The 21155-nt window shown below is 33.8% G+C and overlaps 1 protein-coding gene across 1 annotated transcript in view; it reads right to left on the reverse strand.

Moving 5' to 3' along the window:
- Window positions 1-1677: 1677 nt before the first annotated feature.
- Window positions 1678-21155, reverse strand: part of niban2b (niban apoptosis regulator 2b) — a 55975-nt gene continuing 36497 nt past the window's right edge. Inside the window, exons 6-14 of the mRNA XM_056457875.1 lie at window positions 18516-18631; window positions 17190-17294; window positions 14496-14658; window positions 14055-14242; window positions 12129-12284; window positions 7660-7773; window positions 7469-7576; window positions 7271-7382; window positions 1678-4033 (exon numbers count right to left, since the gene is read on the reverse strand). Of these exons, the coding sequence (XP_056313850.1) occupies window positions 3159-4033; window positions 7271-7382; window positions 7469-7576; window positions 7660-7773; window positions 12129-12284; window positions 14055-14242; window positions 14496-14658; window positions 17190-17294; window positions 18516-18631 (1937 nt within the window). The 3' untranslated portion in view covers window positions 1678-3158. The remainder of the gene's footprint in view (window positions 4034-7270; window positions 7383-7468; window positions 7577-7659; window positions 7774-12128; window positions 12285-14054; window positions 14243-14495; window positions 14659-17189; window positions 17295-18515; window positions 18632-21155) is intronic.

The following is a 21155-nucleotide window of genomic DNA, read 5'->3' on the forward strand; positions in this document are numbered from 1 at the left end:
AGCTCGGCGTTTAACACTATCATCCCAAAACTTCTCCTGCCCAAATTAATTCAGCTCTCTGTGCCCACCTCTGTCTGTCAGTGGATCAACAGCTTTCTTACGGACAGGCAGCAGCTGGTGAAGCTGGGAAAATTCTCATCCAGTATCCGCACAATCAGCACTGGTGCCCCCCAGGGGTGTGTCCTCTCCCCACTGCTCTTTTCCCTGTACACGAATGATTGCACTTCAGAAGACTCCACTGTCAAGCTCTTGAAGTTTGCTGACAACACCACACTTATCGGCCTCATTCAGGACGGTGATGAGTCTGTTTACAGACAGGAGGTTAAGGAGTTGGCTGTCTGGTGCAGTCACAACAACCTGGAGCTCAACACGCTCAAAACAGTGGAGATGATAGTGGACTTCGTTAAATAAGAAAGCTGCCAAAACAACTGAACTGCTGAAAAAAATTATATCATTATAAAATCATTAATAATATCATATATCTTAATATCATATCAAAATAATATTATAACATCATTAATAATATATCAAAATAATATCATTATAAGATCATTATAATATCATATATCTTAATATCATTAAAAGATCATTAATAATAGCACACATCTTAATATCATATCAAAATATTATCATTATAAGATCATTAATAATATCATATATCTTAATATATCAAAATAATATAACATCATTATTAATATGTCATATCATAACAAAATAATATCATTAAAAGATCATATCATATATCTTAATATCATATCAAAATATCATTAAAATATCATTAATAATATCACATATTTTAATATCATATCAAAATATCATTACAAGATCATTAAGAATATCATATATCTTAATATCATATCAAAATAAAATTATAACATCATTATTAATATGTCATAATATCATATCAAATAATATAATTATAAGATCATTATTAATATCATATATCTTAATATCATATATCAATATAATATTATAATACTTTAAATTGATCAGATCCCCTTTGGTACGCCTATGTAAGACTCTTCATTTACTTTTGGTTTAAGATATTTATGTGTTCTTTCTTTAGATTTTCTATTATTTTGTTTTCTTTAAATATTAGTTTTTCTTTCATGTATTGATTTTATTTTTCTTATCCTTTGTAATATTTGTGTAGCTGTACAATGAATTTGTATCATTTGTATTCAGGTCACACAATGTTAGTACAAATTAATGTTTTATGTATTCCCTGTTATCAATGTTAATAAAAGTAAATAAATAAATAAAATGACCAAGTTCATCTTTGCTCAGGCCAGTGTTCAGGATTTGGTGCAACTAACGTGACAAAAGTGTGCACTGCCTCCTGCTGGTGTAACAGATACACCACACCACATTTGACGAAATATTTCAGATTAACAGATTTTCAGATTTTATGATAATAAAACGTGTAATAATAGAACTAATAATAAGCGATACCACTTATAGCACTTACTAACATCAAATTCATATTCATGTTAGTTCGTAGTGCATTGACCTGAACAGAATAAACTTTTGATTTAGTTAATTGGGGGTTTAACATTAATAAATACTGTACAAGATCCGTTCCGCTAATGTAAACAACTAAACCTTATTGTTAAGTGTTACCATTATCCAATTCAATTCAGCACACATTTTAAAGACAAAACAAATCTATCAACTGTCTGTCAGTGAATATGGTTTATTTTTCCAAAAGATAACAATAAAATAAGTCACAAAAGGATTTGTGTAGCATACAATTAAAACGGTTAAGATGCAGTATAGTACCAAGTGCTTGTAACTAATAAATAAAAGAAAATATATTCAATTACATCCATTCAAAGTTAAAGTACTTGTCATTTTATAGATAAAACTGCACTTAAAAAAATATCTCAAACAGCAAGGAGGAAACTAGGAACTTGTGGACAGATGCACCAAGATAACTATTTGCACATCAATCATTTTAATTTGAAATACAAAGATCTAACATTAGTATCTGGTTTTCTGACAGTGGCGCTGTACTAACATGAATATGAATTGATTTGGCCAACTGGATAAAAAAACTCACCTGTCTTAACATGACACGCATCTCCACAAAGACCCACAACCCTCTGCAGCACAGTATCCTCAGCATGAACTAAAACTACTACAGTGCACATGCAACCCAGAGACTTGATAATGCAATTACACATAAAAACAAACAAAAAATAGTAATAAAAAAGAAAACTCAACAGTGGAAAAGCCAGCATTCGGAAAACCACTTGAATTCAGTTGTACGGTTTTGAACTGGAATTAAAATAATGCATTCTTTACCAGCTAAACCGCAGCATCAAAATTGTCTTCCGTGCAGAAAACTGACACTTCCTTATGCCATTTTCAGCAACGACAAAAATTGCTTAAGCATAACTTCTACATTAAAAAAAGCTTATGAAAAAATAAAAGTCAGTGTCTTCAGTTTGAATTCCGAGCAAGGCGGATGGTTTGGATCACTAAAAACAAATCTGATGCAACAACGTCGTTTAAATAAGGCAACATATGCTGTTAACATCAGGCATCATGTGTCTGCTTTACGTCATGACTTTCAGCACACTCAGAAATGATAGAAGAATTCTAATAAAGGTGGATATCGTATTTATGAATAGAGAGAAATTTTGACCTACTGTAGGACGTGTATATAATTGAGTCCAGCTCTAACTAAGTGACGTGATTTTTTTTTTTTCTAAGTGCAAAAATTGTGACAGTGTGAACACAAAACAAGAAAACAAATAGACACTACAATAGACACTAAATAACATCTATAAGGTCAGAAATGTGAGACTATAGTGAAAATTAAACTCCTGTCACTCGTCAGAAGTCTTTTAAAGGGATAGTTGATCCAAAAATAAATCAATTACCCTGCACTTTTCCAAACATGGATCATTTCTTTCTTTTGTTGAACACGAAATAATATATTTTGAAAAATGTTTAATACCATGTCAAACATTCTTCAAAACATCTTTTTTTTGTGTGTTAACAGAAACAAGAAACATATAAAGGGTTTGGAACTACTTGTGGTTGAGTAAACAGTGAGTTTATAGTCATATCTGGGTGAACTATCCCTTTAAGAGCAGTGTGTGATGCATTTCCTCAATGTTTACAGGCACAAAAACACATTAATAATTTTTTTTTTACTGGTGATCCACGTGTGCACTTTCTCCTTTCCCAGTGTCCTCGCCCGTTTCAGAGTCATTACACTCCTGCTTTCCCATTGGATGCTTCTCCACTGTCGTTTCATTAGAGGGCGACTGGAATCCACTGTCGTCCTGCTGTAATGAACAGATGGGCTTTTCCGTGTGGGAGTCTTGTATACCCTCTGTAATGTGATTTTCCTGTTGATCTGATGCCGTTACGACCTCCACTTCCCTAACGGCTGAATCCTCTGAACCTAAAGGTGTATCTTTATTTGTATTTACTTCCATTTCTTGGAAATTTGTGTCTGCTTTTACCTCGGTTTCCTCTTTCTGCGTCCGGTTCTCGTGTTCCTCTTCCTGAACTGCTTTGTCGACTTCTTGAATGGCACAATCTATTGCTGACTTGCTCTCTGTGTCCTGTGGCGAACTTTCTGTCTTCTTCTCATCCTCTTTTTGCAGACTTCTATATGTCGATGGTTTCTCCTCAACCGCATTTCTGTTCACATCCTCTTTGGTTCCGTTGGGAACTTGCTTCTCCGATTTTTGGGATAATGAGGGGTCTGAATGTACCTCGGTCTCCTCCTCTGGAATTTTGCCAACGGTGGGCACTTCCAGGCACGACTCGTTGGGCAGCACTGATGCGGTCCCCTCTAATTGAATCATGGAGACCACCTGCTTCATCCTGCGCCTCTTTTGAGCTTCGGGGTCTCCAGCATGTTCTCCACCTGCCTCCTCCTGGCCTCCTCCATACTCCTCAGCCCAGTCAATGCCTGGGTTTTCTGCCAGGAGGTGAAGGTTTGGATCGCTGTTGGTTAAAACAATGCTGTCTCGGTATAGGTTGTGTCTCCTCTGGATGGCTGCTTCCTTCACCGCTGGAGACATAAGAAAAAATGTTGATCAGACCACTATGATGGCATGAATGCATTGTGAAATCTCTGATAACATTTTTTTCCAAATTTCAAATAAAAACTCTTGTCATTTAGAGAGTATGTTGGTAGAATATGACAGTTTGTAATAAATAAATAAATAAATAAAATAATTTCAAGTGTTCACACTGAGATATTGCTTAATAATGTTAGCAGGTTTGGCACGCTGTCCCGGGAGAGAACCCTGAGCTTGGACATAATTGAGCCCAAGTCTTTGAGATCAGGTAGTTCTCGAGAGTTCCCTGAATTCATATGGCCTATTCCTTGATTATCGGGTGCAGCCCTAGAGGAATAGACTGCCAACCACACTAGCGCATACCCATGCGGTGAAAGCCCAGTACAAAAGTACTCATAAACTGTTCCTATTGGTTTATTTAATTCACTTATGTCGCATGTACTTGGACTGCGGGAGGAAACTGGAGTACCCGGGGCAACTCATGCGAGCATGAGGAGAACATGTAAACTCCATACAGAAATGCCAACTGGCCCAGTCAGGACTAGAACCAGCGACCTTCTTGCTGTGAGACAACAGTGCTAGCCACTGAGCCACCGTGTCACCCAATCCTAGCTTAATCTAGAACAGTGCTGCTCAACCCTTCCTGCAAAGTTCAGCTCCAACACTGATCAAACACACCTGAACCAATTAAATAGGACCTGAACAGCACTTGATAATTACAGCTAGGTGTGTCTGATGTGGGTTGCAACTGAAATCTGCAGGAAGGTAGATATCCAGGAACAGGGTTGAGCACCCCTGATCTAGAAAGAGGAGGAGCGAGATGGGGTGGATGGGGGGGTTTTCTTCAAAAAAAACGAAGATAAGGTAGTAAAGTTAGACTGGATATTTATGTTGAGTTTTGAATGATCTGATTGGCTTGCTAATGATTACAGATAGGGGGACCAGCTGCGATCAATCATATCACGTGCTCCTCTCGAAATTAGTTTGTCAAACTTCACTTGTTGTTATTGAAAATCAGGGTTAAGATGCAGTCACACTGCACATTCTCCCCACAGACTTCCATTCATACACATGCAAATGCGTCAGACCAGAAATGCAAGCTTGTGCGACAAGTTTTCGCAGTTCGCTGCATTGGAAAGTTCGAGCTTGGTGAACTCTGACCTGTGAAATTGCATCACATGATTGCGTGAGACCAATCGAAGAGCAAAACATGACCTCCCTGGACATAAATTTTAAACATGGAACAATCGCTCGCTTTTTTTAAAGTCTAATCATCTTGTTTAATCCCACCCCTATTCGCAGCGCCGTACTACAGAACTTTACACACACACAAACTCTGGTGTGACGGCAGCATTAGTTTGTGAAACTTCACTTGTTGTGATTGAAAATCTGGGTTATTCCACCAAATATTGATTTCTTGACTCTCCTGAAGTGAACACATTGGTGTTTTGTTGTCTAAAATTGCTTAAAAAAAAAATACAAAAAAATTTATTTTTTGTCACAAAAATTCTCATAATGACAGCACTATTTAAAATTTAGAAGAGTAGTTTACAGAATAAAACAAAACTGGCATTTTACTTAAACACATATATAAACTGTACATCCAGAGATTTTGCCATAACTGTATAGACAACCAGATCATGCATGTTTTTTTCTTTTCTTTTTTTTTATGAGCTGTCAGACTATATGCCAGACTTCTCCAAAAAGTAATGGTCTAATGTAGTCAAACAACAAAAAAAATGTATTTATTTTCTTCTGTACTCTGACTTAAACTTAAACTGACCTAATATAATTATTAAAATTTATAATAAGACCTATAACAAATATATTTTAGGACACTATTTATTTATTTTTATAATTATTTTAGGCGTTTTTAACCTTTAATGGATAGAACAGTGTAGAGAATTAACAGAAAATCATGAGGAGCAGAGAGAGGGGAAGGATCGGCATAGGATCTTGAGCTGGGTCGAAGTGAAGTTTCATAAACCAAATTTCGAGAGGAGCACGTGATATGATTGAGCACGTCTGGCCACTCATCTGTAATCAGTAATAATCCAATCAGAGCGATCCTAGTTTACTATAAATGGATCATTTTCTCCCTAATGTTTTATCTTCATTTGGAAGAATCCCCCCTTCCACCCCTTCTTTCCTCCTTTTTCAAAAGGGGGAACTCTCGAGACCTACCTGATCTCGGATCCCCTGATATGCTTATCGACCGGGCGGGAGCCCTGGGCTCAAAGATCTCCGAGCTCAGGGTTCTCTCCCGGGACAGCATGCCAAACCAGCTTTATACGCCAAGCATATCTAAGTGGGAACTCTTGAAATGAGCACCTTGGTGCTACATGTCAGTGCACTTAACCACTGACTAGGCTATTGGCGCAGACAGAAACCATTTTGTTTACATTTTAATTATTGGTAACACTTTATAATAATGGTCCATTGGTTACACGTATATACTGACATTAAATATGAAAAATCTTTTAAAGCATTTATTAATCACAGTTCAACATTTACTCATTATTAAAATCCAAAGTTGTGCTTGTTAACAGTTAATGCACTGTGAGTTAACATGAACTAATGTTACTTAACTTAAAATTAATAGAGATGAATAAATACTGTAATATACGCATTACTAATTGTTTGTTCATGTTAGTAAATAAATAAACATTAACTAAAGGTCTATTCTTTTAGAGTGTTATCACATTATCTTAATACAATTCCAACAGAAATCAGACAGATATAGCTGATATTTTTTATGAATTTAATGTAATGTGTATTTATATAGCGCATTTATCGTGTATGGCCATACACCAAAAGGTTGTTGGGGGGGATACTGGATACTGCACACCACCAGTGTGCAGTATCCACTTGGATGATTGGGAGGCCATGATGCGTAAGGATCAACGGAGAAAATTTGGCCAGGACACCAAGATTACACTCATATTCTTTACGAGAAGTGCCATGGGATTTTAAATGACCACAGAGTCAAGACCTCAGTTTAACGTCTCATCCGAAAGATGGATTTATTCCAATATTGGTCCTTATTCATATATTTACATTATTTTTGGGAGAATTTTACTATTTAAGCCATATAAATACAACCTCAGAATGAAAGATGCCTTTTTTCCAATATGCACAAAATGTCATTTGTATTATAATTAGGATATTTATCACTACTTCTATTACATCAGTGCTTTAAACTCATCTCGTTCTTTAAAAAGTCTTACCCATCATTATATCTTTCATGACCGTGTGCAGGACCACTTCCTCAAAGATGTTCTCCACTAGAATGAAACGAGAGAAATCCTCAAAAATGAGCTCTTGGAAGCGAGGGAGCTCCTGCAAAATCAAAATACACCCAATATCAGAGTGTTTTTTTACAACAGACAATGCATTTCTGCTATAAGAACAGTTGCAGGACTTACAGCAGAGCATGATGGGGAGAGCTGTTTCAGCATGTAGGGGATGAAGATCTGCAGAAGAGCCTCTCTGAAGAACTTCTTACGAACTGTGCTGCTGTCGTAGTCAAATTTCTAGAGGACCAATGTGGAATAAACACCAAAATTAAGTTTAAAACGACTCCAAAAGGTATGATAAGGCAGGTGGACATTGTTACCTTGATGACACGATCCTGGCAGCGCTGGATTGTTTTACAGAGATCTTCTCCTTCCTGGTCCTCCAAACTCTGGTGCAACAGCTGCTCAAACGTGTAGACCGCGTCGTCCATTTGCTGCACAAAACAGATAAATATATCTTTAAATATAATGTAATACACTACACAGTTGCAGTTTAGATGAGTTAGAGCTAGTTTCCAAATAATCTTGAGTTTGTAAATTGTTTTATGCAAGTGTTTGTGTCCATTTTTGTGTGTGTGAGATTAGAAAGTATACGAAGCTTAGTGAAAGGCCTCATAAAAATATTCAAACTGTTTTATCCACAGGCGTGTTGGTTACAGCACCAGATGTTTGATAATAATAATAATAATAATAATAATACATTTTATTTATAATGTGCTTTTCTAAAACCCATTGAGCTAGAACAACAGAGAGAATAAAACACGCAATAAAATACAAGTATTCAACATAGAGAACATAAAAATCATAAACATGAGGTGTTTAATGATTTAATAGGCTGTTATATTTCAAACACCATCATTTTTACATGGTAATCCGGTCATGCCCGAGACATTGATTATTTAAACAGTTTTATTGATTTTTAATACTATTCAATTTTCCCACAACACACATATTGAACAACACATTAATAGTACATAGCTACAAACATAGCTATTTAGCTTAAACTGCAGAAGACTAATGTCTAATGCATACAGAAGATGAGTGCACCAGTTCTATAGCATATTGCCAGGCTGTATCTGATATTTCTACTATCAGTTCTTCTTTCCATTTTTGCTTAAGATCTAGGGATAGGGAGGCAGTTCTTTAGATCAGTTCATATAACATGGACATCATACCCCTTTGATAGGAGTCCATATTTACAAATTCACCTATCCAGCATGCGTCTGGTTGGTTCAGGGAAGGAGAGAAGTGTTTTAATGAAGCTACGGACCTGTAGGTACCTAAAAAAATTAGACTGAGGAATCTCAAAGTCTATTCTTAACTGTTGAAATGCGATAAATATGCCATCTTTAAAGAGGTCCTTAACACTGTTAACTCCCTTCCTAGACCATAATTGAAATGCTGAATCTGTAAGAGAGGGAATAAAGGATTAAACAAAATGGGGCAGAAGGCAAAGCTTGTTTATTATTAAAGTCTGAATTGTGACCATATTCTGAGTGATCCATCAATAACTGGGTTATATTGTTTGCTCACTGTAATCGGAACACAAAGCAGTGAGTGTAAAGACACTGGGTTAGATGCTTGTCGTTTCATCAGTAACCAAAGTGGGGTCTTATCATTTGAAATGTTAGAGAAACAGAATACCAGTGTGTAAATTGGCAGCTCAATAATAGTATAAGAAATTTGGCATTTCCAATCCACCATCTTCCTTCTTTCTTTCCAGGCATTCCTTTCTTATGCAAGGAATTTTTGGACTGAGATATTGATAAAAAAAAAATGCTGATTCATTATTATAATCGCTCTATTTGTTTGCAAATTATTTTCGTTTTCACTTTAGTTTAATCTTAGGTAAAGTTAATTTCTTACTTTATGTTTAATTACTCATCAAAAGTCAAAAACACTTTTATTTAATACAGTTACTAAGAAATACATTTTATAAACTATCAATCACATTCCCTTTGTACCAAATGTAACTATCTCTCACTGTTGATGTTTATAAGCATTTTGCAATTGAATTTATTTTAAACATTAGCTCAATCTGAACATATGTATATAATAAAGCAATACACAAATATGTAGAATACATTTTATTCTTATACGTGTTTAAAAGGCCCTTTTTGTAGCTTATGTTTATTGTGATAAAAGCTTCAAAAATGATGAATATTTGCAAACGTCAAAATGCTAAAAATCACATTGCATTCTTGGCTTTTTCTAAAAGTTCAACAAGATTCATGGTTGCATCTAAGATGGAAAAAGACCTAAAGGATACATTTGAACATGTACATATTTCTTATTATACATGTAAATGGTCAAGAACGTGGAGTGACAATAAAACACAGTTCTAGTAGCATTGACAGTGAAACTAACAGATAAAACAGACCCGTAGCCAGCCTGGTGAAAGGGGTGCTTTCTTTTTTCTCAAAAAGTGGACCTTTTTGCATTTATATGCCTCAGTTTCTATTTAACTATAAGATTTAAATACTGCATTTAAGTGACATTTAAGCAGTACGTTTTTTTGCTGTATTAGCTAGTCAGATGTCATCATAACCACACTTTTTGATGTACTAAAAATATTTCCTAAAAATTTGCAATAAAGAAATATTAAAACAAGACAAATTTTTTTAAATACAAACTTATTACATCATAAATCATATCATTGGGAAAAAATAGGAATCTGTTAAAGTTTTAAAGTAAAAAAAACTGTAGCCTACTGTCATTTATTAATCAAAAAACAAACTGGCCAGCACATTCAAATGTCCTCAGTCACAATTTGGCCCATAAAAAAAAATACACAATACAACAATAAATAAAACAATAATAATACAATAATAATGAATTCTTCAGAATTTTTCTAGCCTCTTTGGTAAAGACAAAAGTACATTTGAAAATTCCTGGACATCAACAATAGCCAAAATATATTCAAATTAATTTAATATGGTCCGCTTCTGGTACTTCACACCTTTTTATTGCTCATTTTTATTTCAGGAATAAGGTCCAAGATTTTTGAATAACAGTTACCTGTCAAATGTTTTCTCTGTTTAAAAACAATACAGTAGTGAAAGAAGACTTCTCTTAAATCAGATTATAGTCCCCCTGGCTAAAGGTCTGTAAAGTTAGAACACATGTTTTATGCTCATAGTAAATATGTTTTTATTAGAATTTTACCTGTAAAAGTGCACCTACAGGTGTTTCAGGAGCAGGTCAGATTTTCTCCAGGTCAAAATTTATTTTATTTGCATTAATTTAGTCTAAAAAATAATTAGACCTGTCCAGTTTCATCAGGAATGCATTACAGAGCACCTTCTGAAGTGGTTTGAGCGATCGAATTTATATCCGAACAGAATAAAACGAATTAAGTGACCAAACAGCCTCAAAAACACAGACGTGACGGGATTAGCACCATCTGACGGCTAAGGACTCTATCGGACAGTTATTTAAAAATAATAGCAAAAAATAGGGAAAAGGAGGTCATGTAACTTACTGGACAAGTCAATAAATATACAGGACGTCCCGGCTAATGCGGGCAGTTAGCCTACAACCTCATGGATAGGGACAGATTTTCATCTGTTAGGAAATAAGTAACTTTAGCCATACCCTGTTTGGCAGTCTTTTTGAACATATGTTCAATATTTTGCAATAATGACGCCGCTGCCAGCCTTTTCTGCCTCTCTTGCTCTTTTCGACCCATAGCCGTACTTAGTATGGCTGTCGCATCAAAGATTTAAATGTTACCACTTAGTGGGTTATGTCACGTGACTCGCCTCACATTATTGTGTCTTTGAGGCTCCATGGGATTCGAATTACTGGCCATAGTCATTTCAAATTACACTATTACAATATATATTAAATCTAAATATATTATATTAATTATATAATAAGTATAATATAAAACATTAAATTAAATTAAATAATTAAAAGGACAAATTCTGGACCTTTTGGCCGTGGAGAGTGGTTCGCTCGACACACCCGAAGCCCTCCTGGCTACGGGCATGTAAAATACCAGGATTGCTCTTAGCCTGGTAGTTAGCCTGTTCTGAAGCAGCAGCAAAGAATAAATCTCCATAGTAATTTAATTTGGTTTAATTTAGCCTGCTATCATGTGACTGAGTTGGAGCTAATTCCTACAAGGAGAGCTTGAAATCCCAGCTTAATCCTTTATCTTGCTTTTGTGCAATAGCCCCTGTCAAATTTCCAAACAAAAAAACAACAAACATTTCACAAGATACTGAAGTCTGACGTCTGCTAATCTTTATTACCACAAGGGGGCGAATTTCACCACATGGAAAGGGTGGATCAACGTTTTGGTAATACACAACACAAGTTCAATCTTGTTTCTCCACTCCCTGTGCTCTGAAAATCTGTTTCTACAGTTAAAAAAAGCTTTCATATAAAAGGGCCGGTACAATCAGCAGTCATATGCTAGTCTATAAAAACAGCCATGTCATTTAGTGACCAAAATGAGGTTTAACATCTCAACCACAACAGCACGTACCTCCTCAGGGCATACAGTTTTATACAAAACAAAAACCGCAAACCAAACCCTAAATGTCACACAGAAACCATTTATTTTGCCATTACAACCCCCTTCCTAACTAACGGAGACGTTTCTATACATCTTTAAAAGCGCTGCAGTTTAACAAACCATTCTGATGGCATAAATCTCATAAAAGCAGCTCAGATGTGTGGTACATGTGTGTAGTTTGTTGTTAATACCACAGCTTGACAGTATTAATGGTGGTTTGTTTATAATGAAATTCTTCAGATTTTTTTTAGCTCAAAGGTGACTGACCTCTCGCATCAGGATTTGAGCTCTCTGGACAAACACAGACGGGCTGGAAACGTCAAAGCGCTGCTGGAGTCCCTCTAAACTCAGACTCTCCATCTTCTCATAGCCGCTCTGCATCTTCACCGGATGAAAGGCCAGCATGGAGATCTTGTCCATGTGCTGGGCAGCAAACACAAAAGAGGTTTAAGAGATGGTTTTAAAAGAAGGTTTTCATGTCCTCCCTATTAGCATTTAAAAGAGGCTCAAAGAGGTTTGGAAGAAAGTGAAGGATGAGTAAATGATAGAATTTATATTTCTGGATGAACTACGCCTTTAGAGCAGGGGTCTCAAACTCAAATTGGCAGGGGGTCATATCAATGACTGAGAATTCATGCATTCTATTATAGAATATTAAAATTCAATTCATTCTAGCAATTCAAGTGGTTGAATTGCTAGAATGAATTGAATTTTAATATTCTAGCACACAAAAAAGGGGAAACCTGATGTAATTGATGTATGAGTACCAAAGCTCCTTTTTGTTTCTTGTTGTACATATTGAAGGGGTAGCTTAAATTGCTATTAAAATACTACAATTTAATAATAGGCATAATTATTATTATTATTTTGATTATGTCCCAATCAGTTGTTGCTTAACCAAAAGTTTAACAGATAGTGCAAGACAGCAGAAAGCAGGTTAGGTAACTTTATTGACTTTACTGGCAAATGCTCTTCTCCATATCCTTCTTTTTAGTAAAACTACAACAAAGAGCAAAAAAAAAATGTAAATAAATAAATAAATAAATAAATAAATATAAATAAATAAATAAATAAATATATATATATATATATATATATATATATATATATATATATATATATAATATATATATATATATATATATATATATATATATATATATATATATATATATATATGTATATATATATATATATATATTCACCTTTACTTTAACATGTTCAATTCAAACAGCAGTAAATTTTTATTAATGCACATTTTTTTTTAATACACATCTTAATATGCATATTAGGAAAATCTATTAATGAGATTGTTTGAATCGAATATAAGCAAAATGATCATATTTACATCACCAGAATAACATGTAAGCATAACATTTGATTATAATCAAATTACCCTTGAATACCTACAAAAATATAGCCTATCTGTAGTAAAAACACACCACTTACGGACATATATTTTAGCGCTTAAATCAGCCACAGAAATAATCTTCATATGCGTTACTCTCGGCCACACGCTGGGAGAAACTGAAAGTAACCCAAACATACTTTAAATGTCCAGTAGATGGGGTCAAAACCACAAGTGTATATGCGACTGCATAACAAAGACAGTGATTAAGAAATATGTTTTGTTGGGCCTAACCTTGTTATACTTTTGACGTCAGTTGCGGGCCGTAGGGGAGGCCGCAAATGGCCCACGGTCTGGCAGTTTGAGAGCCCTGCTTTAGAGGGATAGGTCACCCAAAAAATAAGATTTGTTCACCATTTACTCAGCCTCAAGTGGTTATAAATCTTTTTGGTTTTCTTTCTATTGTTGAACACCAAAGAAGATATTTAGAAGAATGGTGAAAACCTGAACCATTGACTTCCATAGTCGGAAAAACAAATAGCATGGAATTAAAGAGTTTTTCAGCATTTTTCAAAATATTTTCCTTTGTGTTAAAAGAAAGAAAGAAACTCAAAGTGGTTTGGAAAAGCTGAAGGGTACACAAATGATGACCGATTTTTCATTTTTTTGGGCGGGGGGGGGGGGGGGGGGGGGGGGGGGGTAATACTCATAAGTATTTTTTTCTCCTTACTATGGCTTTACTATAGGTTTAGCGATAGTCCCTATTACCCAGTTTATGCAATGACTAAAATAAATATAGAGCAAATACATGCGAAACAGGACTGTAAAATGAAGTTTTCCATTACCTCGCCGAGTTTCTCTTTGTTTCCATCATTAAGGAGGTTCTTGCTCATGTCCACCAGCTCTCTAAAGAACAGGTCTCGCACCTCGAAGAAGCCTCGGCTCGTGGGCTCCATCAGAGCATCTAGGATTGAGCTGATGTACGGCTGGATGCTCACCTTCAGAAGCTTCTCCGCTTTAGGCAACACAAGACCTACAGAGAAAAAAAAACAAAAAATATATATATATATACGTGGATCAACAACACTCGAGAAAAGCTGTCAAAATGTTGTCTGTTCTTTCACAATCCCTTTAAAATGCACTTCCTAGGAAAGAGAGTTGTCAGAAACCTGATATGATGAGATAAAGATCTGGCAGGTTATTTCCAGATAAATGAAAAGCAGCCCGTTTCTGTCACTTATGTAGCAAAGACAAATGAAGGAATTAAAGGAGAAAAGAGGACAAACCTCGTATTTTGCTGGTCACGTGTTCTTTGGAAGTGATGATCTGGTCCATGTCTGTGCGGATAGTGGTTTCCAGAGGAGGTCGACCTGCTTCACAGCTCTGCACAACAACTTCATATTGAGCCTGAGCCTGACTCTGAACCAGGCCATACACAGCATCTGATATCTGAACACAAAACACACTGGAGTAAAGCCAAACTGCTGTAAAATAGAAAGATCAGATTCCTGACAAAACAGACTTTATGCTACTACTGTGCTACACCCATGTCGATAAAATTAGGACCCTATTATTATACATATTATTTTGAATTAAAACAACAAAATACAATATACAGTGCTCAGCATATACAAGTACACCCCTCACAAATCTATCTTTTAATATCATATTTTTATTAGAAAGCTATACAGTATTATATATTTGTGCATATACATTAGATTAGTTAGTACTGAAGCCAAATCTGGAGCTTATCTAACAAAATAACTTTCAATAACGATCCAAAAACTAGTACATCTAAATGTATGCTACAGAAAATATTAAATACACATTTTAAAAAGAGGAAAAATCAAGAAGCAAAAAAATTGAAAAATCTAGTTGTAATTTTGTAGTTTGTGATTTTTTTTCAATGTTTTGCTCTAATTTAATTGAATTATCCTTCAATTTCTAAATATGTTTGGTAACAAAATATAATTTTAATAACTATATGTGTTTAATAAATCGGTTTCATTTAAATGCACCAAAATACATCTCCTTTATTTATTGAGAAATGGACACAAATATTCATTTTCAAAATGGGGTGTATTCAATTATGCTGAGCACTGTAATAAAAAAAGAACTTTAAAACTGAATAAACAAGACTGCACAACACAAAATATAATTAAACATTGGAAAATCATTTGTAAATCACTTGTGTATTAATAAAAAAAAAATTAAATTGATGAAAACAATTAAATATGGAAGAATAAGAAACAAAAATATTAAAACAAGAGTAAGAGACAAACAAAACTAATTAAATAAACAAATAAGTAAAACTAAGCAAGATAACACAAAAGAATCAACAAGGGAAAAAAAAGGAATAAAATGTTCAGCTCATGCCAAGTGTTTGCTTATTCAGTATTTTTTTAACACAATTACTTTTTAATATAAATAATTAAATAACACAATCTAATCAAATAAAATTAATTTTTTATAATTACTCATTTGTTAAAAAAGTATGAAAATAATAAAATTACAAAACAATAAAAAGAACACAAAAAACGAAGACAACAAAAACAAAGTATTAATAAATAAATATCAATAAATAAAAAAGCAAATAATACAAAATAAAATGTATACAACTGTAAAACAAACAAACAATAAAATTACAAATACTGTACTGCACACAGTATAAAATGGTTTTGCCAACCAATAAACAAGCAAATAAACACTAAGCAATATAACAGAAAGAATCAACGAGGAAAAAAATAATAAAATAAAACCTTGGAAAATCCGATCAGCTCATGCCAAGTGCTTGCTTGTTCGTTACATTTTTTGAACACAATTACTTATGTAATAAAAACAAATAATGAAAAAATCTAATAAAAACAAATACATCTTGGGTAAATAATTACTCATTAATTTAAACAAATGTAATAAAATAGCGAAATAAAAAAAATGATAAAAAAATATATAAACATCAAAAAAGACAACAAATATAAAATGTTAGTGAATAAATAATAATAAACAAACAAACAAACAAATAAAGAAAGAAATCAGAAAAATAAATAAATAAATCAGATAAATCAACAAACAAACAAAAAAATTAATAAATAAACAAGAACAAAGCAAGATAACACATAAAAGTATATCAACAAGGAAAAAAAGAATAAAATTAAATGTTGGGAAATCCCATAAGCTCATGCCAAGTGCTTGCTTGTTCATTACATTTTTTGAACACAATTACTTATGAAATAAAAATAAATAATGAAAAATAAAATCAAATGAAAACATCTTGGGTAAATAATTATTCATTAATTTAAACAAATGTAATAAAATTGTGAAAAAAATAAAAAATATATATATCATCAAAAAAAGACAACAAATATAAAATGTTAGTGAATAAATAATAATAAGACAAACAAACAACCAACAAATAAATAAAGAAATCAGATAAAGAAATAAATCAGATAAATAAAATAAATAAATAAGATAAATAAATAATCACATAAACAAACAAACAAACAAATAAACAAATACGAAGCAAGATAACACAAAAGAATCAACAAGGAAAAAAAGAATAAAATAAAATGTTGGAAAATCATATCAGCTCATGCCAAGTGTTTGCTTGTTTGTTAAATCTTTTCAACACAATTACTTATGTAATAGAAATAAATAATGGGAAAAATCTAATACAAAATATATCTTGGGTAAATAATAACTCATTAATTTAAACAAATGTAATAAAATAGTGAAATAAAAAATGAATAAAAAAATAAAAACATCAAAACAGACAACAAATATAAAATATTAATGAATAAAAATTAATAAACAAATAAACTAACAAACAAATAAACAGATAAACGAATAAATCAATCAGATAAAAAATAAAGAAATAAATCAAACAAACAAACAAATAAACAAACAAAAAATGTATTGTTAAAAAGTAAAACTTTTTTCACAATTCGTTTTTTTTTTTAAAGCATCTAAAATGCAGGACATACCAGCATCCAGTTCTTCTGTCTCTCGTGCATCTTGCCTTTCAGTTTAGGGGTTATGAGGTCTCTCATCTCAGGGAGGAGGGTCTCCATGACCAGATTAGCCAGGATCTGCAGAGACAGTCAGAAAACAACAACAAAAAAAAAAACATGAAAAAAGAACAACACTTTAACATGCGGTAATCATCAAAATCATTATGAAAGTGATTGCAGAGAAATGATGAAGTCATCTTGTGTGTTTGATTGACACATTTGACCAGAAGGCTTAGTTTACTAGACATGATATTTACTAGACATATGAGGAAACCTGGCCTGCCTGGAGCACATTACTACTACTGTACTACTTTCAGTCTGTATGAATGAAGTTCATGTGTCATTAAAGTGGCTACAGTGACATCCTCCTCGCAAAGCATACAAGTGTTACTGAATTACAAGAAAAATAACCAGTGCAAGATTAACATCTATTGTTCAGAATGACATATTGCGAACATTGAAAATCTAAACCATAAAGATCAGAGTTACTGTCAGAAGTTACTGGAGGACACACAATGGATTTGTTCTATTTTTTACTCACTTCAGAGAGAAAACAATGAAGTTAAAGAGCTCAGTTGATAAAATAAATAAATAAAAAATGAAAAACATCAAAATAAAATAAAATAAAATAAAATTTGACGTGATGTTGCCAGGAGGATCACAGGGGCAACAGAGGCAAGCTGCCGTTTACAGTTAAACACATATTATAAAAATGTGTTTATCTTCATCATGTGATATTGTAACATGACTTTAATCAATGATAAAAGATCAACGTCAGACTCCACTAATGCCATCCACATTCAAGATCTACACTCACCATACATGTCTTTGAATAAATGTCAATGCAGCACTAAATGAACATGATTTAATATGTATGTTCTTTTTGCAATTTTTTTAAAGCAGAGCTGACTAACACTAACACACCTAAAAAGGTCAATATACCGAGCTCTCCTTCTCTGACGGAACACAATATATTTTTTTTTACTGAACTGGGTCACTTCCCATGACTTAATTTAGCTCTGACCTTCAATTATAACACAAACAAATACTACTGGGTGACATCATTTCACCTTCCTACCCCCCTATATATATATATATATATATATATATATATATATATATATATGAATTGTTATAAAATTTTATTTAAAAAAATATTTTTAAAAAATACATTAAAAAAATACATTAAAAAATGAATTTATGAATAAAGATTCAGTGGAAAAAAGAAATAAAGCAAATAAACAAATAAGATGTCGTCTAACATATAAAGATATACTGAATAATGTGTTTGTTCATTACCTGTGGAGGCTTCCCACACATCATATCCCAGGTTCCATAGTGACCATGAGCCTGTCGATAGAGCCGCACTGTATCTGTGAACGCTGGAGTCTGAACTTTACACTCCTCAGGCAGACCTGAACAAGAAAACAGAAAACAGGGCCTGTATTCATGAAGATTCTTAGCACAAAGTGCTGCTCCTAGAGACAAAATTCTAAAGAAAATTCTCAGAAAACTGTAAGGTTTCGTAAACAATTAAAAAGAAGATCCTAGTAAAGATAAAAGTTTCACAAAGCATCTTAAAAGGTCCTTAAAGGTCTAAAAGTGTTAGGAGGAGTAGCTAGGAGGACTTTTAAGAGGCTTAAGCAAGATTTTATCAGGTCAAAACAGTCAAAGACGAAGAAGGAGAAAAAAGGTTTCATGTTTGTGACAAATTTTATTAGAGACAAAGTAACATCTCTGGCACAGCGCAGAAATGCCATTGGGCCAGAAATGGGGTTAAAAAAAAAAAACAATTACAAAAAACATTAAAACACTAGGCCACTTGAAAAATGCAACTTTCGAAGCAGTGATTATTTGGGTTATTCACAACCTTCTATAAGCAGAGTCATGCAGACAATTCCTGCACTTTCAGATCCTCTTATTGCAGCCTTAAAAACAGCATTTACGAATACATCATATATTTATTTTTGCACTATTACAAATCTTTTAAACCCCTACTTAAATAGGCACGAAAGCAATTAGTGTGAATGAAGCCAGTTGTGTGACTGAAACAGAATGAGTATTTTTCCTCATTCCCAAGTCTATCAAAGACATTAAATAAAAAATGGTTATAGCATGGTAAACAAAAACTAAACTACCATTAAAATCACAACACCATTGACACTACCCTATACTCATCTTCATCATAATCCACACAATCACTGACATCGACACCACCATCATGACCAAGACAATCTTTGACACCATCATATTCATCATCACCAAAATCGACATTATCATCCTCGCCCACCACGGACACCATCATAATCATCACCATCATTGAAATAAATGGATAATGTGTCAACAGGCCCATATTTAAAACACCAGTAAAGCCATTCCAGTAATTGTACGGATATTAACTGGAATTACTGTGTGAAAGGAGCAATAATCATCAACATCCTCAAAACATAAAGTTTCTAAGCATATAACAAAACTGTTTATTATAAACAAACACCAGAGATACGCGTTTCTAAATACAATGACATCACAAAGTGGTACAGTTCCTTTCCATTTAGAGAAGTGAAAGTTATGGGTGACATAAAATGAAAGAAGAGTCATGTTTTATATAGAGAGAGATGAGATCTATAAAGATACTCACACAAAAAAACAAAAAAAAAAATCTGTCATTATTTACTCATCCTTTGTTCCTAACCAGTTAAGAGTTTTTTGCTCTGTTGAACAAAATATGAGGTTTTGTTTTGTCCTACTATAGATATCAATGATTACCATTTTGCAAAATTCTTCAAAATATCTTCTCCAGTTCAACAGAACAAAAATACAGTTTGGAACAATTCAAGGATGAGTAAATGGCAGACTTTTCATTTTTGAGGGAACTATCCCTTTAACAAGCTGCAGCACAAGTCAGTTATGGTGACACTCGAAATGCCCTGCTTTTATAAATGTGTGTGTGTGTGTACCCTTACAATAAGAGGAAGTTTAGCAGGCTGGGTGTGGGGCTGGGGGAGAACAGACAGGAAGTCCAGCTCTCCGAAGCAGCACAGCTTGACGCTTATGTGAAAACATGCACACATGGCCAACAGTGCTTAGAATTATGTGGGAGAACCAGAGGTGGTGGAAAAAATAAAAACAAAATTCAGAAACAGGAATAATCTCAAGTCCAAAAACACTGGATGATCAGAGAATCTGATGGAGGCAGAAAAAAAAAACTCTTCACACACAATGCTGTAATAACCCTTTGACACCAATGAGCTATTCCATACTTTCCACAATATCTTCATTCACAATAGACTTCGTTCAGATAACACCAGACTTCAATGCTTCCCACACTTAGGGCCCTATCATACGCCTGGCTTAATAAGGCGCAAGACGTGTTTGGAGTGCGTTTAGCTATTTTCAGACCAACGCAACCCCTTTTTTCCCCATTTTGCACCACATAGTTTATAGCAAATCCCGTTGAGCCACTTTGTGGACTATGATCGATGGGTGTGCCGGTCTAGAATGGAGGTGGTTTAAGGCATCGTTGGTGCGTTACCATTTTGAGGAACTAAAATAGACTGTACAATTGACCAGCTAAAAGCAGGTCTAAAGTCCAGCGGAGAGCACATTAGTTGTGCGCCTGTACACTTTGCTTAAAACACACAGGATGTACAGCAATACACAAATATCTTTATGAATGAAAAAGAATTTAAGGAATAAAACATTTTACAAAAATTATTATTTTCTACATAAATATAAAAACCACTGCCTCCATGCCTTCTTCATTTCGGGGGGCTTTTTTCAGTTTATTCATGTCAACTTGCTTTTGTAAAATTATATTATTATTAGTGGTATTTATTATATGCATATTTATATTTGTTTTAATAAAAACAAACTTGGATTTGTCCACCTGTCTGATTTTGGACTATATGGGGCATAGCGTGTGTTTGGAAAGAACTCAGA

Source organism: Danio aesculapii, chromosome 5 (genome assembly GCF_903798145.1).
Source record: "Danio aesculapii chromosome 5, fDanAes4.1, whole genome shotgun sequence".
NCBI classification, from domain to species: Eukaryota; Metazoa; Chordata; class Actinopteri; order Cypriniformes; family Danionidae; genus Danio; species Danio aesculapii.